General features: G+C 48.2%; 1 protein-coding gene and 1 long non-coding RNA gene across 3 annotated transcripts in view; one reads left to right on the top strand and one right to left on the bottom strand.

Moving 5' to 3' along the window:
* c7h1orf210 (chromosome 7 C1orf210 homolog) overlaps nt 1-13555 on the top strand; it is a 63970-nt gene extending 50415 nt beyond the window's left edge. For both annotated transcript variants that reach the window (XM_072510605.1, XM_072510604.1), the window contains one exon: nt 13138-13555. In XM_072510605.1, the coding sequence (XP_072366706.1) occupies nt 13138-13475 (338 nt within the window). In that variant the 3' untranslated portion in view covers nt 13476-13555. The remainder of the gene's footprint in view (nt 1-13137) is intronic.
* A 10-nt stretch (nt 13556-13565) lies between these two features.
* LOC140426169 (uncharacterized) lies at nt 13566-21394 on the bottom strand. Its single transcript, XR_011948141.1, has 3 exons — nt 21263-21394; nt 16564-16647; nt 13566-13679 (listed from the first exon to the last, which is right to left on the bottom strand). It is a non-coding gene; the product is annotated as an uncharacterized lncRNA (long non-coding RNA).
* Nucleotides 21395-27767: the final 6373 nt, after the last annotated feature.

Below are 27767 nucleotides of genomic sequence, written 5' to 3'. Positions count from 1 at the left end.
CGCCTTGTGGAGTCGGACGTGCCTACGGAGAAGGACCGGTCCTGGAGCAGCGAGCCAAGTCGGGAGCGACACCCCGGATGTGGACTTCCTGGGGAAGGTAGAAACATGTTCATGGGGTGTGTTATCAGTGGCGGTGCACAATAGTGACCGGATGGAGTGTAGAGCGTCAGGGAGGACCTCCTGCCAGCGAGAGGCTGGGAGGTTCCTGGACCGTAGGGCCAGCTGGACGGCCCTCCAAACCGTCCCATTCTCCCGTTCTACTTGCCCGTTTCCCCGGGGTTTGTAGCTGGTCGTCCTGCTGGAAGCTATATCCCTGCTGAGCAGGAACTGACGCAGCTCAACGCTCATGAATGAGGATCCCCTGTCTCTGTGGATTTAGGCGGGGAAACCGAACAGGGTGAAGATGGTGCTGAGGGCCTTGATGACGGTGGCAGGCATCATATCGGGGCATGGGATGGTGAAGGGGAATCTGGAGTACTCATCGACCACACTGCGAATGTACGTGTTATGGTCGGTGGAGGGGAGGGGCCCTTTGAAATCCACGCTGAGGCGTTCAAAGGGGCGGGAAGCCTTCACCAGGTGCGTACGGTCTGGCTGGTAGAAGTGCGGCTTGCACTCCGCACAGACCTGGCAGTCCATGGTGACTGTCCTTACTTCCTCGACAGAGCAGGGCAGATTGCGAGCTTTGACCAGATGGTACAATTGAGTGACCCCCGGGTGACAAAGGCTGTCGTGTAGGGCCCGGAGTTGGTCCACTTGTGCGCTGGCATATGTACCTCGGGAGAGGGCGTCTGGGGGTTCGTTGAGTTTACCGGGGCAATACGAGATCTCGTAATTATAGGTGGAGAGCTCGATTCTCCACCGCAAGATTTTATCATTTTTGCTCTTGCCCCGCTGTGTGTTATTGAACATGAAGGCTACCGACCATTGGTCCGTAAGGAGAGTGAATCTCTTACCGGCCAGGTAATGCCTCCATTGTCGCACAGCTTCAATGATAGCTTGGGCCTCCTTTTCGATGGATTAGGGTCGAATTTCAGAGGCATGAAGGGTGCGGGAAAACAATGCCACGGGCCTGCCTGCCTGATTGAGTGTGGCGGCAAGGGCGACGTCTGAAGCATCGCTTTCTACTTGGAAAGGCAGTGACTCATCCACTGCGCGCATCCCGGCCTTGGCGATGTCTGCTCTGATGCGGGCGAAAGCGTGTTGTACCTCGGCCGCGAAGGGGAATTGGGTGGACTGAATGAGTGGGCGGGCCTTGTCCGCATAGCTTGGGACCCACTGAGCGTAGTAGGAAAAGAATCCCAGGCAGCGTTTGAGGGCCTTGGGGCAGTGGGGGAGGGAATGTTCCATGAGGGGGAGCATGCGGACGGGCCCGAGAAGTCCGTTTTGGACTATATAGCCGAGAATGGCTAACCGGGTCGTGCTGAACACACACTTCTCTTTGTTGTAGGTCAGGTTGAGAAGAGTGGCAGTGCGGAGGAATTTATCGAGGTTGGCATCGTGGTCCTGCTGGTCATGGCCGCAGATGGTGACATTATCTAAGTATGGAAAGGTGGCCCACAAACCGTACCGGTCGACCATTCGGTCCATCTCTCTTTGGAAGTCCGAGACCCCATTTGTGACACCGAAAGGGACCCTAAGGAAGTGGTAGAGGCGACCGTCCGCCTCGAAGGCAGTGTATGGCCGGTCCGACTTCCGGATTGGGAGCTGGTGGTAGGCGGATTACAGGTCAATTGTTGAGAAGACCCGGTACTGCACAATCTGATTGACCATATCAGATATGCGTGGGAGGGGTACGCGTCGAGCTGCGTGTACTGATTGATGGTCTGGCTGTAGTCCACGACCATCGTGTGTTTCTCCCCAGTTTTAACCACTACCAGTTGGGCTCTCCAGGGGCTGTTGCTGGCCTCGATAATACCCTCCTTAAGCAGCACTGGACTTCGGACCTGATGAAGGTCTTGTCCTGGGTGCTGTACCGTATGCTCCTAGTGGCAACGGGCTTGCAATCCGCAGTTAGATTGGCAAAAAGGGAGGGGGGATCGACCTTGAGGTCGCGAGGCCGCAAACGGTAAGGAGGGGTAAGGGCCCGCCGAATTTGAGGGTGAGGCTCTGGAGGTTGCACTGGAAGTCCAGGCCGAACAGGAGTGCAGCGCAGAGATTAGGAAGGACATAGAGGCGGAAGTTACTAAATTCTACGCCCTGGATCGTGAGGGTGACTGTACAAAAGCCTCGGATCAGGACGGAGTGGGATCCCGATGCTAGGGAGATCCTTTGATTGGCAGGGTGGACCGCGAGGGAGCAGTGCCTTACCGTATCTGGGTGAACGAAGCTCCCGGAGTCCAGCAGGCACGAGGTCGCGTGGCCGTTGATTTTAACCGTCGTCGACGCGGTGGCCAGGTTGTGCGGGCAAGATTGGTCCAGCGTTATCGAAGCAAGCTGCGGGTAGCCATCGGATGCTTCGGGTGGCGAGCGTGTGCGGTTCCGATGTCGGGATGTCCGGAGACCCTGTGGGGGACAAGATGTCGGGCGCCCATGGTGCGCACATTGCGGGGTCGGGGCAAGATGGCGGCGCCCATGGTGCGCACATTGCGGGGTCGGGACAAGATGGCGGCGCCCATGGGGCGCATGTGGCCGAAGGGGGACAAGATGGCGGCGCCCATTGGTCGCACGTGGACCCGGGAGGGGAAGATGGCGGATCCCATTGTGCATCTGGCGTGGGGGAGGGGGCGATAGCGGGCGCGATCGCAGCGACTGCGTGGGCCAGGCGCACAGCCGCGAAGTGGCCCTTTTTACTGCAGGTTTTACAAACGGCAGTGCAGGCCGGGCAGTGTTGGCGGGGGTGCTTCTGCTGACCGCAGAAGTAGCAGCGGGGACCCCCGGGGTGTGCGGATCGCCGTGCGGTGCAGGCGTATTGGGAAGGCAGGGCCTCAGCTGAGGAGGTCGTCGGCGGGGTCCAGGAGGGGTAGGAAGGAGTAGAAGGGTGGACAGCGCGGCGGGAGGGGTACAATTGTACGTTACGGGATTCAACCATCATGGAGAGCACCAAGGTTTTCGTCTCCGCTAGTTCAAGCGTGGCCCCTTCCAGTAATCGTTCTCGGATGTAGTCCAACGCAATCCCCGTCACAAAGGCATCACGCATGAGGAGATTCGCGTGTTCGGCGGCCGTAACAGCCTGACAGTCACAGTCCCGGCCGAGTGGAATTAGGGCCCGCCAGAAGTCTTCGATGGACTCACCAGGTAGTTGAGAGCGGGTGGCGAGTACATGCCTGGCGACGAGCGTGTTCGCCTTCTGCGCGTAGTGTTCCTTAAGGAGTTCCATTGCTTTTGTGTAATTCGTGGCGTCTTGGATCAACGGGAACACGTTGGAGCTCAGTCTGGAGTACAGGATGTTTATCTTCTGAGCCTCCGTTGGCTCGGCGTCCGCAGCCTTGATGTTGGCCTCAAAACATGCGAGCCAGTGAGTAAAGTATTTTCTGGCATCGGGCGAGTGCGGATCCAGCTGCAGGCGATCGGGCTTAATTCTGATATCCATTCTGTGGTAAATCTGACTGTAATAAATTGATGCGCAATCAATTGCACAAAGACGCAGATTGGGTACAACTGTGGCTTTATTGCAGTCAGATGCGTGGCCTCCTGCTGCAGCTGGCAAAATGGCAGGGCACTGGAGGTCATACATATTTATACAGTTCTCCATGGGCGGAGCCAGCCGGCAGGAGCTACCGGCGAACCTGTAGTGCAGGTCCTACCTTACAACTCCTATTACAGTGGTTCACCACAAATTTTAAAACCGTTAACAATAAGCATGAAACCACAAGCTTTGATGGAGGGTCTCTCAATAGCTCCAGGGCATAACTCCCACTTAGCTGAGTCTGGAAGATCAGCAGAGGGGGGTGCTACCTACATGGGCAGCACGGTAGCACAGTGGTTAACACAGTTGCTTCACAGCTCCAGGGTCCCAGGTTCGATTTCCGGCTTGGGTCACTGTCTGGGTGGAGTCTGCACATTCTCCCCATGTTTACTCCGGGTGCTCCGGTTTCCTCCCACAGTCCAAAGATGTGCAGTTTAGGTGGATTGGCCATGCTAAATTGCCCTTAGTGTCCAAAGATGTTAGGTGGGGTTACAGGGCCAGGGTGCAGGCATGGGCTTAAATGGGGTGTTCTTTCCAAGGGCCAGTGCAGACTCGATGGGCAGAATGGCCTCCTTCTGCATTGTAAATTGTATGCATGTATGATACCTTCCTGACTGGTCCTTCTTTCTGTCAAGCAGAAGACAATCATGTATCACTTGAAATGTACTCCCAGTTCGTTCGTTCATTCTTATTATTCTGTCTGGTAGTCTGGCTATGTCGATTTATTGGAGAGAACATAGTTCCTGGACCTGGACCAGCACTTCCAGAGCTCCATATATTCCAACTCGGATATGTCTCAACGGTACTTTGTTATGTCCACATCACCACTAGGGGGAATGAGTGATCTTCCTGCAGCGAGCAGCAACAGCGAGTATCAATTTCAAAGGAAGTTAAACTCGTGTCAAATCTATAATGGGAAGTCAATTTATTCCATCAGTTTCCATTCAAGTGGCAAAGGTGAAAATAAGCCCCAGGGTACTTCAGGTTTTTAAATAAGATGTAGCCCATTGATTTCAAAGAAAATAAAAGGCACGCCACACTCAGTATTACTGCAACCTTGTGGTCAGTCTTATCTACCACGTGATAAAGTTGGGCGCGCATTTGTTGACACTGCTTTAGCAATCTACTGTATGCAACTTCACTTTTACAATGAAGTGTACGGTTTCAGAAGTGAAAGTGGGACAAAGGAGCAGTCGAACTGTTATCGCTAAAGTGGAGCCATTTCTGCTCTTGTGGCATAGAGAGACAGGACAAAACTGCCAAAGAGGTGCTCAGCTGGATTCTCCGTTCCTGAGACTAAGTTTTGATGCCGGGGCAGGATTTGCAGATTTCTACAACAGCAAAACTGGTGTCGCACCTGGACCAATTCAGCGACTGTGGACGGGCTAGCACCGGCGCCACTTGGAACACAATCGATTCCAATGTGAAATGGGATTCGCCGGGTCCGTGATTGACACTCAGGAGGCTGACAAGTTGAAGCCGCATATAGCATATACACATTACAAGCCCCACACAACACTCATCCCATCCAACAAGATGGCACTGGTTGCACTGGAGCGCGCCCATCCCACTGATGGGTCGGCTCGGACCAGAGGGCACTTAGTGGGCTGGCCTGGAGGGCCTGTGGCCCTAGGTTCACAGTGGACAGTCAGCGGCATGCGCAGCAATGGTGTTCCGTGCCCGTCCACCCCAAACCCACAGCCCACCTTCTGGCTACCCCCCGCTACTCACCCCGGCCCGGGCAGAAGCTCCCCGGCCAGCGTCACAACTGTCAGCAAATATGGCGATGGTGGACACTTTCCGTGCCCCCTCCCTCTCCCTCAGCAGCTGTGGCGCCTGTTTCATGATTTTTAAAAGCACAAGTGAACCTTGCCGTCAAGAATTCGCCGTCGGGAATGGAGGCGGAACATAGCGGAGGCCCCGGAGAATACCAGGTCAGGCCCGCTCATGATATGCCAACGGCGTTTACTGTACATGAGGAGTGGAACACATTGATGTCACTGTCGAGGCACCAGAGAATTGCGATTTGGCGTGAAACCGGTGCCCGCCATGAGTTTGGCGTTAAAACCGATTCTCCGCCCAATCACGTACCCCGATTCCGGAGTCAACCGATGGAGAATCCTGCCCATTAGATTTTCACCAAATGAATTAAAGGTGATTTTAAGAGTATTGTTTTATGCAGGGGATGGACACGAGCCCTTCCACACACTGTGAGGGAGTTTGAATGACTAGAAGGCAAGTGAATTGATATTTAAAGGATAGGACAAAATCTACTGTACTTTCAGAGAGCAGGGGTAGTTGTGATGGGCTGAATGGTCTCCTCGTCTGAGGTAAAATTCTATAGCCAGAATTTTAGGCTCCTTTCCCGGCGGGATCTGAGGCTGGGGAGCTGCGTGAAATTGCGGTTCCCGCCCACTCTGATTTCGCACCAATTTTACACTTGGTCTGTAAGGACTCAGTCGGAAAACCTGTCCCAACCTCAATTAAGGACACAAAAAGCCGTTTCTCAGTCTCAAATTTTAGGCTTATGGATGGACGACAGCTCTGGGGAGAAACATGGAATTAGACCTCGGCTAAGAAGGCAGGAGGTTGGTATTCCCATCAGAAGCCCCTTCTGTCAGAGGGCGTCCTCCCCTCAAGGCCCGGCAACCTCCAAACATTCCTCCCTCCCCCCCCCGCCCCCTCACCACCCTATTCCCGAGACACTGATCACCCCCTTCACAACCACCAAGGCCTTTCCTACCCTCCCCGCCTCAGACCCCTGACACTTATCCTTTTCTGTGGTTTGTGAGACTTCAACTGGACGACAGCTCTCCATGGCATGGCTTCCTCCCAAATGGGGGTGGAAGGCCCACCTTCTACTAATCAATGCGCGTAGAGCATAGAATGGCAGTGGGGCTGTAAGAGTTGGTGTGGATATGTTTCGCCTCCCCTGGCAATCCTTAAAATCCAGGCCTATGATTTATTTACATTTCCACCTTGTTGAGCCTTTCTTCAATAGTGTGCCATAACTTTGAACATTTACCACTGGTGTTACACTACATTCGGTTTGAAGATGTCCTGCCCACCTCTGTGCTAACTATACACTGTTAATGACCTAGGTCTTTGATTTGATTTGATTTATTATTGTCACATGTATTAGTATCCAGTGAAAAGTATTGTTTCTTGCATTCTGTACAAGCAATGCATACCGTACATAAGGAAGGAAGGAGAGACTGCAGAATATAATGTTACAGTTATAGCAAGGTGTAGAGAAAAGATCAACTTAATACGAGGTACGTCCATTCAAGAGTCTGATGGCAGTAGGGAAGAAGCTGTTCTTGAGTCGATTGGTACGTGACCTCAAACTTTGGTATCTTTTTCCTGACGGAAGAAGGTGGAAGAGAGTATGTCCGGGGTGAGTGGGGTGCTTAATTATGCTGGCTGCCTTTCTGAGGCAGCGGGAATTATAGACAGAGTCAATGGATGGGAGGCTGGTTTGCGTGATGGACTGGGCTACATTCACGACCTTTTGTAGTTTCCTGCGGTCTTGGGCAGAGCAGGATCCATACCAAGCTGTGATACAACCAGAAAGAATGGTTTCTATGGTGCATCTGTAAAAGTTGGTGAGGGTCGTAGCTGACATGCCAAATTTCCTGTCTTCTGAGAAAGTAGAGTCGTTGGTGGGCTTTCTTAACTATAGAGTCGGCATGGGGGGACCAGGACAGGCTGTTGGTGATCTGTACACCTAAAAACTTGAAGCTCTCAACCCTTTCTCCTTCGTTCCCATTGATGTAGCCAGGGGCATGTTCTCCACTACGCTTCCTAAAGTCAATGATAATCTCCTTCATTTTGTTGACATTGAGGGAGAGATTATTGTCGTCGCACCAGTTCACCAGATTCTCTATCTCATTCCTATACTCTGTCTCGTCATTGTTTGAAATCCGACCCACTACGGTGGTGTCATCAGCAAATTTGAAGATCAAGTTGAAGGGGAATTTGGCCACACAGTCATAGGTGTATAAGGAATATAGTAGGGGGCTGAGGACACAGCCTTGTGGGGCACTGGTGTTGAGGATGATCGTGGAGGAGGGGTTGTTGCCTATCTTCACTGATTGTGGTCTGTGATTGTGACGGTGGTCGTCAAGGACATCGGTCAGCTATGTTTAGGGTTGCCAATTGTGATTAAATATATTCTTGGAGGTCTCATCACATGACTTGCCCCTATATTCTCACCATTTGTCAGTCAACACATCTGTCCTTGTGACACACCGCCTTCCTGTTCCAATTGAAAAGCTAAAAGACTCGTTACCCAACTGGATGATGCTGGACTGTCAGCCAAATCTCCGCCTTTTACCCCCGTCATCCCACTTTCAATACATCTATCTGGTAAAGAGAAGTGTTGAAAGAAAATGATAAAAATATTTTTACGGCTCTGAAGATGGGCGCGATTCAACGGAAAATTTCTAAGTGTCATTTTGGGCATGATTGGCGGGGTGTTTCTCGCCGGCTGCATTGGCGAGAATTCAACGGCACTTATTGCCAAAAATGATTCCCCATGGGATTCTCGCCATTACTGGCTCCCTCGTCATCTGATCCTCCAGACTCGCACCTCAGCATCTCGCTGCTCACAAGGGGGGAGCTGCTTTTAAACGCTCCATCACCGCTCACTCCCAGTCAAGGCACAAGCATGGCAGCGCGCAGACCTGCTCCTCGCTTTGCCGATGCCGATCTGGCCCGGCTTCTTGATGCCGTTGATGAGAGACTGGCCACCCTGTTCCTCTGAGGGGGTTGGAGAACCAGCAGCAGATTCAGCAAAGCCGCAGTGGCAGCGGCTGTCAGTGCGGGCAGCATGACCAGGGGGACTAGCGCCCAATGTCGGAAGAAGACCAACGACCTCCACTGAGCTGCAAGGATAAGTGACCACCTCTCTCCTGGCATCAGTTCCGCCTGACACCCCTCAAATTCCCAATCATCCCCCCACAAATCACTGGCTGGCACCTCCCACCCTCCCCACATCCAATCTTTGTGCTTGTTCCTCAGCACCGTCTGGCAACCACCAGTACAACCACTTCATGCCCAAGTGCGGATCCCACACATGCACCTGCTATAGACTCCCCTCACCCATCAAGCGAGCGGCTCTCAATGCCCTCTCTTTGTCCCTGCAGGAGACAATAATAAGCAGGAAAGGGTCAAGATGGGGGGCAGGATGCCAGAGAACCGAGTCCTCACCCCCTATGAGGAACGGGCCCTGGAGATCTTGGGGCTCTCCGAGGAGAGAGCAGTCACCGACAGCAAGGTGGCCTGTGCCACAGAGGTGAGGATCCACTGCCCCTTCACCCCGGTGACCTGACTTTGCCAGGCGGCGCATGCGCGGGAGCGTCAGCGGCCACTCACGGCATCCCCGCGCATGCGCAGTGGAGGTGGTCTCTTCCGCCTCCGCCATGGTGGAGACCGTGGCGAAGGCGGAAGGAAAAGAGTGCCCCCACGGCACAGGCCCGCCCGCGGATCGGTGGGCCCCGATCGCGGGCCAGGCCACCTTGGGGGCACCCCCCGAGGCCAGATGCCCCGCACCCCCCCCCCAGGACCCCGGAGCCTGCCCGCGCCGCCTTGTCCGCCGGTAAGAGAGGTGGTTTAATCCACGCCGGCGGGACAGGCATTCCAGCAGCGGGACTTCGGCCCATCCGGGCCGGAGAATCGCGGGGGGGGCCCGCCAACCGGCGCGGAGCGATTCCCGCCCCCGCTGAATATCCGGTGCCGGAGAATTCGGCAACCGGCGGGAGCGGGATTCACGCCAGCCCCCGGCGATTCTCCGACCCAGCGGGGGGTCGGAGAATCCCGCCCCAGCTGATTCGTGCCCAGCGCGAATCTTGATTTTGACCTTTCCCCCTCTTTCCCCAGCACATGCAAATCCGTGCCGTGTGCCGAATGATGGTAACATTGCACCTGATATTTCTCCAGGGTTCCACACAGCCGAGTCTTGGAGATAGACCTTCAGTAACAGCAGCCATAAAGGCTGGAGCTTCCACTCACTAATTGTTGATAGATCTTCAATTCCTGGAAACTCCAGACTAATCCTGGAGGTTTGGCAACCCTGGTTTTGTTAGTTTCTATGCTTTGAATGTTTTCCTGTTCTGGTGACAGACCAGGCAGGGCAGTTTCAGGTAACCCCCTCCAATGTTATTATCTAGTACAGTAAATGTGTTCTGTGAGGAAGTGCTGTAACATTTGCTGACCAATCTAGATGCTCTTGGTGTTCTTCGGTAAAAACTTAAGGTTGATAGATATTACTGTCAAAGTAGAGTTAAAGTCAGGAATATATAACTTGCATGTCTCCCTGCTGCACAGCATATTCTATTTTAGATGACGCAGGTTTAATCTTATCACTAACAGCCCTCCTAATCTGATAAATTATTTGGGAGTGTGTAAAACAACATGGGATAAGGCAACAATTAGTGAGTGGAAGCTACAGCCTTTTTGGCTGCTGTTACTTGCTGCAAACATTCATCGGCAAAGAGTTGTTCAGGTGATACCAGCACATCGTGGCCCACAAAATATAATCTGTTTTAGCGATTTATTTTACTTGTGTCTCTATTTGACTTTATGGAATCTCCTGATGATGTCTAGGCAACTCCGTGGGTAGGTTAACCATCTCAGCTGCGGCTCAGTCCCAGCATTTTCTAAATTTGTGTTCAGAGGAAATTAAGCATTTCCCATAAACAGACCAAGTGCCGAATTTTACAACCTGACTGCGGTGGAAGCAGGGCCGTAAAATTCAACATGCCATTCAGAAGTCCATTGACTCGGCGGGACAGGAAAGTCCCACCAGCGTAATGTTCTGTGCAAAGTCCCCGATTAACCAAAACCTGAACCCTGAGAAGCAATGGGCCATGGCTAACATTTATTTTATTTATTTATACATTTAAAGTACCCAGATCTTTTTTTTCCAATTAAGGGGCAATTTAGCGTGGCCAATCCACCTACGCTGTACATCTCTGGATTGTGGAGGTGAGACCCACGCAGACACGGGGGTATGTGCAAAATCAACACGGACAGTGACCCAGGTCCTCGGTGCCATGAGGAAGCAGTGTTAACCATTGCACCACCATGCTGCCTATGGCTAACATTTAGAATTGACAAAGTGGGAGGAAGAGTTGTGAGAGGGTATGGAGGAGGGGTTCTGGTGTGAGGTGCTCCGGAGGGTGTACACCTCCACCTCGTGTGAGAGGTTGGGGCTGATACAGCTGAAGGTGGTGTATAGAGCACACCTTACAAGTGCGAGGATGAGCAGATTCTTTGAGGGGGTAGAAGATGTGTGTGAACATTGCGGGGGGTCCTCGCAAACCACTTTCATATGTTTTGGTCCTGTCCAAAGCTGGAGGATTATTGGAAAGAGGTTTTAAGGGTAATCGCTAAAGTGGTGCATGTGAAACAGGACCTGGGCCCTCAGGAGGCCATATTTGGGGTGTCAGACCAGCCGGGTTTGGAAACGGGTGCGGAGGCAAATGTTGCAGCCTTCGCCTCGTTGATCGCCCGAAGGCGGATCCTGTTAGGGTGGAAATCAACCTCTCCACCCTGTGCCATGGCGGGGGGACCTGCTGGAATTCTTGACGCTTGAAAATGTCAAATTTGAACTGAGGGGAAGGATGGAGGGATTCTACAATTCATGGGCGTTATTCATTATGCACTTCCGAGAATTTGGGAGAAAATATGAAAAAGGAGAATAAAATATATATATATATTTTTAAAACATTTTTAATTGAATTGCATATTGCTGTTTAAGTGGGATAAACATGGCTTTATCCTGTGTACTTTGAAAGCCAATAAATGCCACACAGTCAAACCACTATGCTCAGGCTAAAATAAATAATTACTTTTCTTTGCAATAAAATAATTACACAGGGGCAGGAAGATCTAATATGTTGGCTATTAGTGCAAATGACTGGAAACCAGAAAAGATAGAGCCAGTCAATTAACAGGAAAATGGTAGTGTAGTGGGAACATCACTGGACGAGTGATCCAGTGGCAGATAGTGGGATTTGAATTTAATTAATAGCATCTGGAATTATAAAGCTGGTTTCTCAGTGATGGTGACTATGAAAGACTCATTGATTGATTTCCGTGAGGGAACAAAATCTGCCATCCTTATCTGGCCAGGCTTACATGTGACTCCAGACCCACAGCAATGTGGTTGACTCTTAACTGACTTTGAACTCTTTTAAGTTCCAACTAATTAAACTGAAGTAAGCAAATTAAGGGACACATCAAAAGGGGCTGCTCCTTAATGGGCAATGCCCAAGCTAAAACAAAGAAACTTAAAAACTCAAACCAAATTGTGATTAAAAGGGTTGATAAAGCATCCCTGACCCTGCGGTGCCCACCAGGCACGGAAGGCCATAATGGTGCCAGTGGACATGGCATTCTCCCTCTCCAGAGAGACCCAGTCGCGAATGAAGCCGCGGAATAGGGGCATACATTCAGGCTGGACAATCCCCTCAATTGCCCGTTGCCTGGACCTGTTAATAGCAAGTTTTGTAAACTGACTTTGAAATGGCCGATGAGGTCACTCAGTTCAAGGACAATTAGGGATGGGGAACAAATACTGGCCTTGCCAGTGACACCAAATCCCATGGAAGAATACAAGAGATGAAATATCCTCTTCGGTATGTATCATGTACACAGCCTGGTCGCCGTAAGGCCTCTAGATGAATACTTTTATAGATTTCCAAATGTACAGATGAAAATTCTGCCAACACAATGAGTCCCATTGACAATTTGACTGAACTGTATGAAAGGTGATCAGTAAATTTGCCTCTGTGCTTTTGTGGTTTAAAATCATTCACAAAATATTAATGATTTAGGGAGATGCACGGAGATGTTGAGAGAGCAATTCAATGTTCTCACTTGTTCATAACTTCTTCATATTTGGCAACAAAAATGTTGTACACGGGCTCAAAAATCTCACATACGGAGCAGGATTCTCCGTCCCGCCGCACCGGTTTTCCCGCTGGCAGTGGGATTCTCCGTCCCGCCAGCTGGTCATTGTGGGTGATGCGCAATCAATTGCACAAAGACGCAGATTGGGTACAACTGTGGCTTTATTGCAGTCAGATGCGTGGCCTCCTGCTGCAGCTGGCGAAATGGCAGGGCAATGGAGGTCACGCATATTTATACAGATCTTAGTGGGCGGAGCCAGCCGGCAGGGGCTACCGGTGAACCTGTAGTGCAGGTCCTACCTTACATCCCCTAATACAGTGGTTCACCACATTGGGCAGCCCCACGCCGTCGGGAAATCCCCGGGCGTGGGTGCGCTGCCGGCGCAATGGAGAATCCCGCCAGCGGAGAATCCAGCCCGCGGACTTTCAGCAATATACTGAGCAATGTAGTACACAATGTTTGTGATATTCAGTGCAGTTTGCATGAATTCATGTTGTATTAGTACAAATGTTTTTCTGAAATGCGTACATAAATATTGATTGATGCATACGTAGTTTAGTATTTAATTACCACTGCTTTTTTGAAACATCCAGCTTCAGGTGCACCATCAAAAGAAGGGAGCAAGGGATGGCACTATCTTGTCGCTGTTCTGGTAATTGCCGTCGCCTTCTCAATCTTGATTGCTGTCGGTGCAAAATTTAAACTCTTCCACAAATACCTCAGCAGCTACAGCCACCAGCTACTACCAGAGAACGATGCCAGCAGCCAGGATGCAGTTAGTGTGATCATGCCACGCAGCAGTGAGATGGAGGACATTAGCGATAGAACAATGTACCCAGATCTGGAAGAAGATGATGGATACATCGAGGACAATTACATTCAGACAGAAGTGAAAGCAGAAGATGAGCAGGAGATACATGTTTCCATTTAACAGATATCAACAGGTTTAACCACCCAAACCATCCTGTAATCCAGGGTATGTATTTTTTTAAAGAACCAGCTCAATTTAAAGAGATTCCAAGTCCTTTCCTTCTCTTCATTGTCACTGATGAGGTAATACACAATGTCATTGGCATTCGCAAACAATTCTCTCCACTGTTCATATATACAGAAAGAACCCCCGAAACCGTTGGACCTAGGAATAAAAATAGAAAATGCTAAAAATGAATAGCAGGCTCACCAACATTTATAGGGTGAAAAGATGAGCTAATATTTTGATCGCCAAGGTATCCTTTTCCTGAAACCTTTCCATGTGATCACAGCTGATGCAATGCCTGTAACTTCACCTCTTCCCACAACATTACCCAAAGACTCAACCACTCTTCCACACAACACAGCAATTCAAATGTACTTCCTCCAATTCACGCACGCAGCACTTGCCATTCATGCTGAGGACACCTCTATAATAAGGGCAGTAAGACTGCATTGTTGAATCTCTTGTTCTGTTTGCAAATGTTTACTGGGCCTCTGTATGGCTTGGCATTTAAACTCACCCTCCCTGACATCATTCTGGTGCTCCATCTTAGACCTCTTATACTCCTTCAGTGAAGTTCAACACAAGGTTGAGGAACGGTATTTAATCTTTGATCCCTGGTCTGAGCACTGAATCTAGCAACTTTAGACCATAGTCATCATCCCAGTTTTCATCTACAAAATATGCCAGTACTTTGGCTTTAGATTCTTAATCGGATTACAATTTGTGCTGGGATATCTGCACTCTGAAACTTACGTAGTCTTAGAATCGTAGAATCCCGACAGTGAAGAAGGAGGCCATTTGGCCCATCAAGTCTGCATCAACTCTCTAAATGGGCACCCTACCCAGGCCCACTCCCCTGTCCTATCCCCGTAAGCCCACCAAAGCTGCACATCTTTGAACATTAAGGGACAATTTAGCATGGCTAACCCACCTAACCTGCACATCTTTGGACTGAGGGAGAAAACTCACGCAGACGCAAGGAGATTGTGTGCAAACTCCACACAGTCACCAAAGGCTGGATTTGAACCCGGGTCCTTGGTGCTGTGAGGCAGCAGTGTTAAACACTGTGCCACCGTGCCGCCCTGTGTTCCGCTCTTTTAATAAGAATTTAAAGAGCTTTCAAACAATAACTTTCTGATTGCAGTGCTTGTTGTTTTCATCACTTTTCCACGTTCAATAGTGTTTAGGGGCTTTCTAGTCTCCCAGTTTTCAGTTCTGATGAAGGACCTTCACATGAAATATTCACCTGCCCTTTCTTTTAACCGATGCTGACAGACCTCCTGTATATTTCTGGAACTTTCAGTCCACATGGTTCCAGTTATTTCTCAGACAATCTCACACCTAAATAAAGGGCGTGATTTACCAAGCAACCCGCACATGTTCCGCGACGGCGGGAGGCGGCCTGTCATTGGCCAGCCGCGGGTCCTTCTGGTCCTGCCATTGTCAACGGGGTTTCCCGGGAAGCCTATGGCAGGGGTGCACCATCGGCGGGACCGGAAGATCCCGCCAGCGTGAATGGCCGGAAAGTTCCAGGCAATGTCTCTAAAGCTGTGCCATATTTCCACAAGTTGAAATGAGCGCTGAGCTTTGCAAAATGTTCAGGATAGCCCAAAGGAGAATGGTTGGGGTTAATATTGAAGACATTAGGAAGGGAAATAATGAGGCTTAGCCGAGAGGAGAAATACAATAAGTGTACATAGAACATAGAACAATACAGCGCAGTACAGGCCCTTTGGCCCACGATGTTGCACCGAAACAAAAGCCATCTAACCTACACTATGCCATTATCATCCATATGCTTATCCAATAAACTTTTAAATGCCCTCAATGTTGGCGAGTTCACTACTGTAGCAGGTAGGGCATTCCACTGCCTCACTACACTTTGCGTAAAGAACCTACCTCTGACCTCTGTCCTATATCTATTACCCCTCAGTTTAAAGCTATGTCCCCTCGTGCCAGCCATTTCCATCCGCGGGAGAAGGCTCTCACTGTCCAACCTATCCAACCCCCTGATCATTTTGTATGCCTCTATTAAGTCTCCTCTTAACCTTCTTCTCTCCAACGAAAACAACCTCAAGTCCATCAGCCTTTCCTCATAAGATTTTCCCTCCATACCAGGCAACATCCTGGTAAATCTCCTCTGCACCCGCTCCAAAGCCTCCACGTCCTTCCTATAATGCGGTGACCAGAACTGTACGCAATACTCCAAATGCGGCCGCACCAGAGTTCTGTACAGCTGCAACATGATCTCCTGACTCCGGAACTCAATCCCTCTACCAATAAAGGCCAACACTCCATCGGCCTTCTTCACAACCCTATCAACCTGGGTGGCAACTTTCAGGGATCTATGTACATGGACACCTAGATCCCTCTGCTCATCCACACTTTCAAGAACTTTACCATTAGCCAAATATTCCGCATTCCTGTTATTCCTTCCAAAGTGAATCACCTCACACTTCTCTACATTAAACTCCATTTGCCACCTCTCAGCCCAGCTCTGCAGCTTATCTATATCCCTCTGTAACCTGCTACATCCTTCCACACTATCGACAACACCACCGACTTTAGTATCGTCTGCAAATTTACTCACCCACCCTTCTGCGCCTTCCTCTAGGTCATTGATAAAAATGACAAACAGCAACGGCCCCAGAACAGATCCTTGTGGTACTCCACTTGTGACTGAACTCCATTCTGAACATTTCCCATCAACCACCACCCTCTGTCTTCTTTCAGCTAGCCAATTTCTGATCCACATCTCTAAATCACCCTCAATCCTTAGCCTCCGTATTTTCTGCAATAGCCTACCGTGGGGAACCTTATCAAACGCTTTGCTGAAATCCATATACACCACATCAACTGCTCTACCCTCATCTACCTGTTCAGTCACCTTCTCAAAGAACTCGATAAGGTTTGTGAGGCATGACCTACCCTTCACAAAGCCATGCTGACTATCCCTGATCATATTATTCCTATCTAGTTGATTATAAATCTTGTCTCTTATAATCCCCTCCAAGACTTTACCCACTACAGACGTGAGGCTCACCGGTCTTTAGTTGCCGGGGTTGTCTCTGCTCCCCTTTTTGAACAAAGGGACCACATTTGCTATCCTCCAGTCCTCTGTAGTAGTCTAAAAAAGAAATACAGAAGTGAAGGTTAGGAGTTGCAAAGAAAATAAAGGATCAAAATGTCTGTACACTAAAGTGTGAGATGTGAGAGATGAAGCTGGGGAAAGAGAAAAAATAATTGTAGCAATATACCTATCCAATTACAGACAAAGTATCACCAGAGATTGCTTATTTTCCCGGCCCTGCATTGTTACATCTGGAGTTTCACAACAACGGATGGAATTTTGCCCTCGGTGCACAGAATGCCGGCTGAGGCGAGAAGATCAGTGTGTAGCTCTCCAGCTGTGCACAGCCGAGCTTTCTCTCAGATTTTAGTAAACTTTGCGCAAAAAGAATCTGGGTGCGTGGTTGCCGACATCACTGGGATGGGGTGAGGCCTGATAGAGTCAGTAATGCTGGCTGCACAGAGATCAGGGTGCCATCTTTAAAGGGTGCTGATCTGCGACAAAAATAAACTTCCTTCCAACCCCCTACGGATACAGGGGCTCCCCAAACAAGCATTGAGACGATCTCCCTCCCCGCACCGACAAGCATTGGGACGCACCACCTCCACCACACATAAGGGGAATGTCAGGAGGCAGTGTTAGGGTGTCAGGGGAGGCTTGAGCCTCTCCCCCAGGGGCTATAATTATCTTATCGCTCCTGGCAGGTTCCCCTCAACTGCTTTAAGTTGTTAAAAACCTGTTGTAAACCTCGCCGACGTGACATCACATCTGCAAGGTATGAATCTTCAGTGAGGGAGGAGCGTATTGAAGGGAGGCCTTATAATTACATTAAAATTTATTGAAATGAGGTTCCTGCTTTTTCTGGGTGGGAACCTCATTACATCACGGGCGAGGCAGGTGGAAAATCGGGAAGCGAGATCTCACCAGCGATAATCTTGTTTCCTGACTCTCGCGAGATTCAGGGCCTGGATCTCCATTTACGGTGACAGCTAATGGGGGTCAAAATCACCCCGGTGACATTATTTGAAGATTACCCCTTCCTTCACCACACACTTGGAGGCTGGCTGTAAAATTTCCTATCCAAACTTCTATGTTAAAGCCGCTTAAAATCTTTTCAAAAATAAATTTAACAGTACCTAATTATGTTTTTTAAATTAAGGGGCAATTTAACATGGCCAATCCATCTACCCTGCACACCTTTTTTTGGGTTGTGGGGCGAGACCCACAAGCAGACACGGGGAGAATGTGCAAACTCCACACGGACAATGACCCGGGACCAGGATCGACCCTGGTTCCTCTGAGTCGCTTAAAATCTAAGTAGCATTTTTGTTGTCGCTGTAAAAAAAAAACACCATTGCTTTAACTAAAACTTGTCTTTGCCCAGGGCTGAACTGGAAACTGAACTGAAGAGATAGGAAATGTGTGGAGAGCAGCATAGCCTTTCTTAATAATGATGAGGTTTCAGCATCAAAAATTAAAAGTATTGGAAACAAAATTCAGGTTTAAGGACACATTCAAGACTGTTTTCTGAGACACCACATAGCGAACTTTAATAAGAAAGATACAAATTCTGAAGGAAAACAACAGAGATTAGTTATCAAAATGAAGGGTTATAAATGTAGAACAGTCACCAAAAATGCAACAGCGAATTCAGGAGAAACTTCTTTACCCAAAGAGTGGTAAGCCTATGGAACTCACTCCCCCAAGGTGTAGTAGAGATGAATAGCGTTGAAGCATTTAAAAGGAAGCTAGATAACTACAGGGAATGGAAGGAATAGAGGTTACACAGATATGATTAGATGAAACAGGAGGAGGACTCTCATGTTCACCATATACATCACAGTTGGTTCAAATTGAATGTTTCTGCGCTGTATACATTGTGAAACGTTACTGCAGAGCAGGAATCTATAGAGTCAGGAACAAAGTTGGGGGGAATTGAGCAAACTACAGTGGAATGAGAGAGGAGTTAGCCTGGTTGCATTGGAGGAAGATGTCAGTGAGTAAAACAGTAGAGCAACAATGGGAAATATTTAAGTGTGGCATTGGGACAGTATAGGTTAGCAACACACAAATGAAGTTAAATGGGGTTCCAGGCAGTGGGGAAAACGCATACATCCCTATAATGGAAGTTGGATGACCCTGTGCTTAAACGGGAAATGTAATTGAATGGCTGAAAAGATAGATAGCGGAATGTTTCCTGAATTTGGTTTTGCCTGCTAGCAGATAAAACTTTTCCCTTTTTAATCATTAGGGAGTGGGGTCATTTAAAAAAAAAAATGAGCGCAATGAAATTATTAATAAGATGAGGAAATGACAGCATTCTTCCAAGAATATTTTGCATCAACATCAATGCAAAAAGGTTCACAATTATATTCAGAAAAAAGTGGTCAGCAGAGATGAGGCCCCTTGAGAACTTTAATACTGGGTGAGATTCTCCGGTCCTCCGGTGTTTCACCACTGCCACGCGCCATTCGCTGGTGGCAGGGTTCTATCTTCCCGCCGCTTGTCAATGCGATTTCCCATTGTAACCACCCCACGCCGCCGCGGAACAAAACAGCGGGGATACGCTGCCAGCGGGAAAAGTGAATCTCGACGACCAGAGAATTTTGGCCACTGTGAATGAAAATAAGGAAATGGCAGACATGTTGAATAATTGCTTTGTGTCAGCATTTATAGTGGGAGAGTAGGTCAGCATAGCAAAACTCCCAAGGAAACTAATACTGAAATAGGGCCATGGACTCACCACATTAAACAAACAAAATGGCAGCAAATTAAGAAAATAATGGCATTAAAGAGTTACAAATCCTCAGGACCAGGTATTTTCCATCCCAGGGTTTTAAAGGAAATAGATAAGAATATTACAGATGCTCGAACTAATTAGATTTGCCTTGATTCAAGAACTGTTCGTTTAGGTTCAAAATTTTTGACCACCACTATTTTAAACAGGTGAGAAAAGAAAACCAAGGAATTTATAGACCAGTTACCCATTGCTGGAAAGTTTGAGTCAATAATTCAGGATAGAGTGACTGAACTCAGAAGGGCAAGGGCAGTAGACACTTAGGAACACAACCACTTCGAAGTTTCCCTCCAAGCTATTCACCATCCTGACTTGGAAACATATCACCGTTCCTTCACTATCGCTGGGTCAAAATCCTGGAACACTCTCCCTAACAGCACTGTGGGTGCACCTATACCACATGGATCACAGCAGTTCAAGAAGGCAGCTCACCAACACCTTCTCAAGGGCAATTAGGGATGTGCAATGAATGCTGGCCCAGCCAGTGAAGCCTGCATTCCTTGCATGAATAAAAAAATCTTTGAAAATTTTCAGTTGGTCAGAGAGAGCTACATTCATTCATTCAAGGTAGGTCATGCCTGACAAACTTGATTGACATTTCAGAAGAGGTGATTAAAGTAATAGACAGGGGAATATCTATAGGTGTTATTTATATGGACTTCCAGAAGGCATTGGAAAACGTTCCTCGTAAGAGACTGTTAGTTAACATTGAACAACAAAGAACAAAGAAATGTACAGCACAGGAACAGGCCCTTCGGCCCTCCAAGCCCGTGCCGACCATACTGCCCGACTAAACTACAATCTTCTACACTTCCTGGGTCCGTATCCTTCTATTCCCATCCTATTCATATATTTGTCAAGATGCCCCTTAAATGTCCCTATCGTCCCTGCTTCCACTACCTCCTCCGGTAGCGAGTTCCAGGCACCCACTACCCTCTGCATAAAAAACTTGCGCGGGGAATTAAAGTATAATTATTGACATGGTGAGGTAATTAGCTGATCAGCAGGGTTCAGAGAATAGGGATAATGGACAGGTACTCTAATTGGTCGGAAGTGAATTGTGGTGTTCCACAAGCATTTGTTCTAGAGCCTTAACTATTCTTTGCTTTTATTAACGAGTTAAATGATGCAACTTGGCCAATGACGCAATGATTGACAGTACTGCAAGCAGTGTAGATGGAAGCATAAAACTGCAAAGAAGAAATCAAGTGAATGGGCAATACTGTGACAAATGGGTTTCAGTGGAGACAAATGCACTCTGGTCCTAAAAATAATAGAAAAGAATATTCTAAAAGGTGGAAGACGAATAGAAAATGTGGAGGCGCAAACAGACTTGGTTGTCCAGGCACTTGGATCATTAAAATGGCATAAACAAAGGGGTGCCCCGGTGGCACAGTGGTTAGCACTGCTGCCTCATGGCGCTGAGGACCCGAGTTCGATCCCGGCCCTGGGTCACTGTCCGTGTGGAGTTTGCACATTCCCCGTGTTTGCGTTGGTCTCACGCCCAAAAATGTACAGACTAGGTGGATTGGTCACGCTAAATTGCCCTTAATTGGTAAAAAAAAAAAAGAATTGGATACTCTAAATTTATTTTAAAAGACAGCATGAACAGGTACAAAAATTAATCAACAAGGCTAATGAAACTCTGGACTAATGGAAATAGCTAGAGAAGTAGAATAGAAGGAATTAGAAAAAAGACCAGACTCGGGTGAGCAACTAGTTCATCCATTCTGCTGGAGGTAGTGCAACAATGCAGCAGCTAAACTCTTTGGTGGATTATTATTTTGAGACAGATTTTTCTTTATTAGTTCACTTTTGCCTTTGAAGGGCCAAGTTTGTCTTTGAAAGCAGGCCACACTCTACCACTATACATACCCCTCGTAGATGACACCTGGAGTAATGGAAGTAGTTCTGGGCACCAGGCCTATTGTCCTTGGAGGGAGTGCAGCATTGATTAACCAGAATGATATCTGGAGTCCCAAGGGTTCAATTACAAGGAGAGAATCCAGAAACTAGTGTTGTATTCCCTGGAATTTAAAAAGATTATGATATGATTTAATTGAAGTTTTCAAGATATAATGGGAAACAGAAAGGTTAAATTGAGAGAAATTAATTTTGCTCATTGCGAAATTTAGTATGAAAGGTACAATCTAAAAATTAGTGCCAGACCTTTCAGGAATGGAATTAGGAAATTTCTATACATGAATGATGGTATAAGTTTGGAACTTTCTTCTGCAAATGTAGTATGGAGGAGGTGGGGAGGCTGCAGAAAGATTTAGACAGTTTAGGAGAGTGGTCCAAGAAATGGCTGATGAAATTCAACGTGGGCAAGTGCGAGGTCTTGCACTTTGGAAAAAAGAATAGAGGCATGGACTATTTTCTAAACGGTGACAAAATTCATAATGCTGAAGTGCAAAGGGACTTGGGAGTCCTAGTCCAGGATTCTCTAAAGGTAAACTTGCAGGTTGAGTCCGTAATTAAGAAAGCAAATGCAATGTTGTCATTCATCTCAAGAGGCTTGGAATATAAAAGCAGGGATGTACTTCTGAAGCTTTATAAAGCATTAGTTAGGCCCCATTTAGAATACTGTGAGCAATTTTGGGCCCCACACCTCAGGAAGGACATACTGGCACTGGAGCGGGTCCAGCGGAGATTCACACGGATGATCCCAGGAATGGTAGGCCTAACATACGATGAACGTCTGAGGATCCTGGGATTATATTCATTGGAGTTTAGGAGGTTGAGGGGAGATCTAATAGAAACTTACAAGATAATGAATGGCTTAGATAGGGTGGATGTAGGGAAGTTGTTTCCATTAGCAGGGGAGACTAGGACCCGGGGGCACAGCCTTAGAATAAAAGGGAGTCACTTTAGAACAGAGATGAGGAGAAATTTCTTAAGCCAGAGAGTGGTGGGTCTGTGGAATTCATTGCCACAGAGGGCGGTGGAGGCCGGGACGTTGAGTGTCTTTAAGACAGAAGTTGATAAATTCTTGATTTCTCGAGGAATTAAGGGCTATGGAGAGAGAGCGGGTAAATGGAATTGAAATCAGCCATGATTGAATGGTGGAGTGGACTCGATGGGCCGAATGGCCTTACTTCCGCTTCTATGTCTTATGGTCTTATGGTCTAAATATCATTTGATGCTCGATCAATTGTTAATTTTAAATCTGAGATTGATAGTTTTTGTTAAGTGTGATATGGGGCAAGGGTGGGGCCCAGGGAGTTGGGTCAAATGTCAGCTCATGATTTCGCAAATGGTGGAACAAGCTCGAGGGCCTAAATGGCCTACTCATGTTCCTATGTTACATCTAATAGTCACAAGAGGAAAATGAAGGAAATTTCAAATTCTTGTGTTTTTTTATTTATTTACGGGATATGGGCGTCGCTGGTTAGGCCAGCGTTTATTGCCCATCCTTAGTTGCTCTTCAGAAGGTGGTGGTATGTTGCCTTCTTGAACCGCTGCAGTCCCTGAGGTGAAGGCATACTCACTGTGCTTTAGGGAAGGAATTCCAGGATTTTGCCCCAGCGACAGTGAAGAAACAGCAATATATTTCCAAGTCAGGGTCGTGAGTGATTTGAGGGGAACCTCCAAGTTTTGGGATTCCCAGGTATCTGCTGCTCTTGATCTTCTCGACACTAATGTTTGTGGGCATGGAAGCTGCTGTCTAAGGAATCTTGGCGAGTTACTGCAGTGCATTTGTAGATGATACACACTGCTGCTACTTTTTGTTGGTGGTGGAGGGTTTGAATGTTTGTGGAAGGGGGAGCAATCAAGCGGGCTGCTTTGTCCTGGATGGTGTTGAGCTTCTTGAGTGTTTTTGGAGCTGAACTCACTCAGGCAAGTGAAGAGTAGTCCATGACTTGTGTCTTGTAGATGGTGGACAGGTTTTTTTGGGGGGGGGGTCAGGAAGTGAGTTACTCGCTGTAGGATTCCTAGGCTTTGACCTGCTCTGGTAGCCACGGTATTAATATGGCTAGTCCAGTTCAGTTTTTGATCAGTGGTAATCCCCATGATGTTGATTGTGAGGGATTCAGCGATGATAATGCCATAAGACTGTAAGACCATAAGACATAAGAGCAGAATTAGGCCACTCAGCCCATCGAGTCTGCTCTGCCATTCAATAATGGCTGATATTTTTCTCATCCCCATTCTCCAGCCTTCTCTCCATAATCCCTGATTTTTGCCATTGAATGTCATGGGGTGATGGTTAGATCCTCTCTTGTATGAGATGGTCATTGCCTGGCACTTGTGTGGCGTGAATGTAACTTGCCACTTGTCTTCCCAAACTGACATTGTGGGTGGGGGGTAAAAAATATTAAATTTTTTATCGCATGACCTCAGGATATCCCAAAGAGCTTTACAAACATTGAAGGCGCACGGCATTTACATACATTAATAAGGTACTGAAGGAGTTAAAATTTGAAAGGTGCCCAGGATCGGATGAAAGACACACTTCAGAATAAGAAAATTGGCCAATGAGAAATTATTGAATGGAGTGATCATGATTTTTCAAAATTGATTCGAGGCAGAAGCTCTAATCCCTCCAGTTAGCATTCTTTTTTCACTCCCCAATACACGGGAGTGAAATTAGTAACAAATCTTCCATTGTTCGTTAAGGCTTTCTAATGCCATGTTAATGAACTTTCAGAAAGAGCTTACATAGAATTTGTAATGCTACCAGCCAGCAAAATCAAACGTCTGTTAGCAACCAGTTTGCCCACTCTGCTGGAGGGAGCTCAGCCATGCAGCAGCTAAGCTCTTTAGTGGATTATTATTTTCCAACAGATTTTTCTTCATTGGGTCAGCGTTGCACCTGGAGGGCCGTGGTCATCTTAAAAAGCAGGCTGGGTTGGGGACTAAGTACCCACCAAAATAGGCGACCATCCGGTTTTTAAATAATACCATGGCACTTCAATCAGTGAACAGAAACCAGCCCAGGGTCACTTCAAACAGGTAGTCCGCAAAGTATCACTGAGCTGCGCCCTCCACTCTTACCTGGTGGGAAATTGACCATTGCAAAAATATTTAGATGCTGAACTTAATTAGTACAAGTGCAAAGAAGGGGAAATGAAACCAAGATAGCAGAGAGAACCATTTTCAATACAAGCTCCACAAGTGGACAATGGACATTTTTTTAAAAATCCAATCGTAAAATTTCTGATTTCAACCTCCGAGGTTACTCATATGCAGAAGCACAAATATTTTGTTTCTAATTTTATGGATCTATTCCAAAATGAGGATTTAACTGAGGTAATTAGTGTGTGTGTGTGTGTGTGTGGTGGCGGGGGCGGGGGGGGGGGGGGGGGGGTCTCAAATCTGCTGCACTGCTTACATTTCTACAATTTTCCAATCTTTAGAAAGTGGATTAAAGTCCTTGGCCATTATTTCAACATCAGCAAAATGCTGCAGATATTGGAAGTCAGAAGTACGAACAGAATATGCTGCAGTCACTCAGCGTAGTGGAGAGAGAAACAAAGTTAACATTTCAGGTCGATGACCTTTCACCAGAACTGGCAAAGGCCAGAGATATAACAAGTTTTACAAAAGTACAGAGGCAGGAAAAGCATGGGGGAAGGAAAGAACGAAAGGGCAGATCTGTCGTTGGATGGAAGGCAAGAGAGATTAAATTACTAAAGAAATGAAAAGGGCAAGGGAAGAGGGAACGGCAATGGAGCAAGAAAGGAAAGATGTAAAGAAGCTAAAATTGGGAGCAGTTTTTACCATCTGAAATTATTGAACTCCACATTGAATCTGGAAGGCTGCAAAGTTCCAGATTGAAGGGAGCGGGATTTTCCGGTCGCCGACGCTGAAATCGCGTTTGGCGATCGGCCGGAGAATCCCCGTTTAAGACCAAATTGCAATGCGCCGCCTCCTCCAAAGCGGCGTACTCTAGGGGTACGCCGCCCGTCGTCTCGACGGATTCAGTACGTTGCCTGAGGCCCACCTCCTGATGCTCCGCCCAACCGGCCGATTTCCAGACGGCGTTGGTCGGTCATGGTCTCATCTGTAGGGAACTCGACGTGGCGGCTGCGGACTCAGTCCAGCGCCCCCACAGTCGGGGGGGGGGGGGGGCGATCCGCAGACCCCCCTACCTTTGTCAGGGGCTAGGGACACTGTTGGGGGGTGGTCCGGGGCTCGCGAGCCGGCCAAAAGGAGGGCACTATTTCGCAGGCCTGGTCCGCGATCGGCCGGCGCCATGCGCACGACGTGGCCAAGGACCTGACAATTCTCCGGGCCATATCGGCAGCTAGAGCCGGGTGCTCTATGCTGTTCGGCTCCTAGCCCCCAGCCAAACGGAGGATTGGTGGCCGTTTTACGCCAAATTTTCGGTCATTCCCACGCCGGTGTGGGGGCATAGCCTCAAAATCGGAGAATCCAGCCCAGGGTGTTGTTCCTTGTGTTTCCATTGAGCTTCATTCAAACAGTGTAAGTGGCCAAAGACTCAAAAAATAAAGGGCAGAGAGTAAGTGGGATAAAGAATTAGCCATTATTTGCCCAGTTGGCGCCTGTCTTCAGCCACTTTGAGAGGCACAAAGTGACTCCGTTGCCAGGTAGGCCAAGGAATGTCGTGTTTCTGCTGGGAAAGATGATTAAATCCTCGGGAAAAAATTAGGCCATCAAAACAGTGAGTAATTAGCATGTCTGTCAATGGCCATAGAGTAAGCAAACAGTGGTGACGTTAACACTCACGTTCTCGCATCCATGAAACATTCCCAATTGTGTGTAAGTGTGAAATTATACCCATATTTGGAAGAGATATCATTTTCAAAAACATGCGGTAGTTATGCTCTAATTGTATTGGGGGTGATTCTCGGGCCAGGATGCATCCGCTGCAAATCCTGCTACGTCGGGAGAGGCCCAAAATGGGATTTGCCAAACAGTTTCCGGTGCTACTGGCGGGCTTGAGCAGGCCTGATCTGGTTCACGCCCTCGCTGGGCGTGGACGAGGTTAGCATGTTTAAATCTTCATTTAAATAAGCAGGATCTTTTTTGAGCCGGATTCTCCCAGCTCCAGCAATTCTTCCGCTTGCTGGCACAACGCGAATCACGAGGGGCCTCCACAAACTGAGACCAGGCGTGATGACCTCTCCTAGGGGCATGCAGACCATTGTAGCCCCAGGGTGGTTGGGAATCTGGCAGGTTGGCAGTACCAAGGGGCAGGGCCTGAAGGTGGCATTTGGCAACTCCACAGCGGGATCCTGCTCACCTGGGGTGGGGTCTTCTGGTACCGGTGATGTGTTGGAGGGGCCTGATGCTGCCAATTGGGGGACAGGGATATTTGCCCATGTGACTGGGGAGGAGGGGGAAGGGGTCTTTGCCAGTTGTGAATCCTGATCGGGCAGAGAATCCCGCGTCGACCCAAAATCGCGGTCTGCGCAGGCGGCAGACCCATTGCGGGCCTCCGGTCCCAGACCGCCAGCCAGAAACGGGCTTCCGTCCCAGAGCGGGCAGGGAGATGAAAACCTCTCACTTCCATATCATTAGTGGGCTCGAACCCCAATACTAAGCCCTCCTGTTATGCTCCACTGCCCCGGCCTGCATGCTGTGTGGGGGAGCTGACCCTTTACTTCTATGGCAGGGGAAAGGACACCCCTCTTTGTTGAGGGGTTGGGGGCGCTCCCATTGTCAGTGAGGGGGGGGGGGGGGTCACGCTTTCCATTGTGTGGGAGAGGTGGGGCCTGTCTCTGGACGCTGGGATCGAGGCGCCTGTTAAACATGGCTCCCCGAAATCGGTAAATGCAGGCTGGCCAACGCGCCACCCACTATGCATATTTTAATATACTTAAGGTCAGGGAATCCCATCTCGGTGATGTTCCTAGCACCACCAGGAACCACTCCAGTTTTCCCACTGGCGGGAGAACTTAGTTTCGAAACGGGATTGCTGCAGTCCTGATCCAGCAGAAGGTAATTTAGTATCCCACTGCTATGGTCCTGACAGTGTTACAAGATGTGAAATGTTTCATTTCTGGAACAAAGAAGTTGCATGTTAATCAGAGGGGCCAATGAAGCCAAGAGTGGACAACAAAAGCTTCTTTAATATGATCTTCTTCAGGAAATGTAAATAAGTATGTTTTGTACAAGTGATCACTATGCAAAGATCTATAATTTTAATGAATTCTAATATTGTGTAATAGATCATTACTGATTTTGAAACTGGAAGAATTGACATGATGTAAACTGTGCAGCATTGTGCGGAGTGCATTCGCTACACTCCAGCATTTAATATTCAGAAAATAAAACTAATAATATGTACTTGCGTTTATGTAGACTCTTGTCACATCAAAGCACTTCACAGTTGAACCATTTAGAAATTCACTCATCCTGTCACAGCAGCATCTTAACAACGAGTTAATCTGGTTTTCACCCTATTGCTTGA

Source organism: Scyliorhinus torazame, chromosome 7 (genome assembly GCF_047496885.1).
Source record: "Scyliorhinus torazame isolate Kashiwa2021f chromosome 7, sScyTor2.1, whole genome shotgun sequence".
In the NCBI taxonomy this organism is placed as follows: domain Eukaryota; kingdom Metazoa; phylum Chordata; class Chondrichthyes; order Carcharhiniformes; family Scyliorhinidae; genus Scyliorhinus; species Scyliorhinus torazame.
Note: the sequence above shows the minus strand (reverse complement) of the source record. Positions and strands in the feature narration are given on the sequence as shown.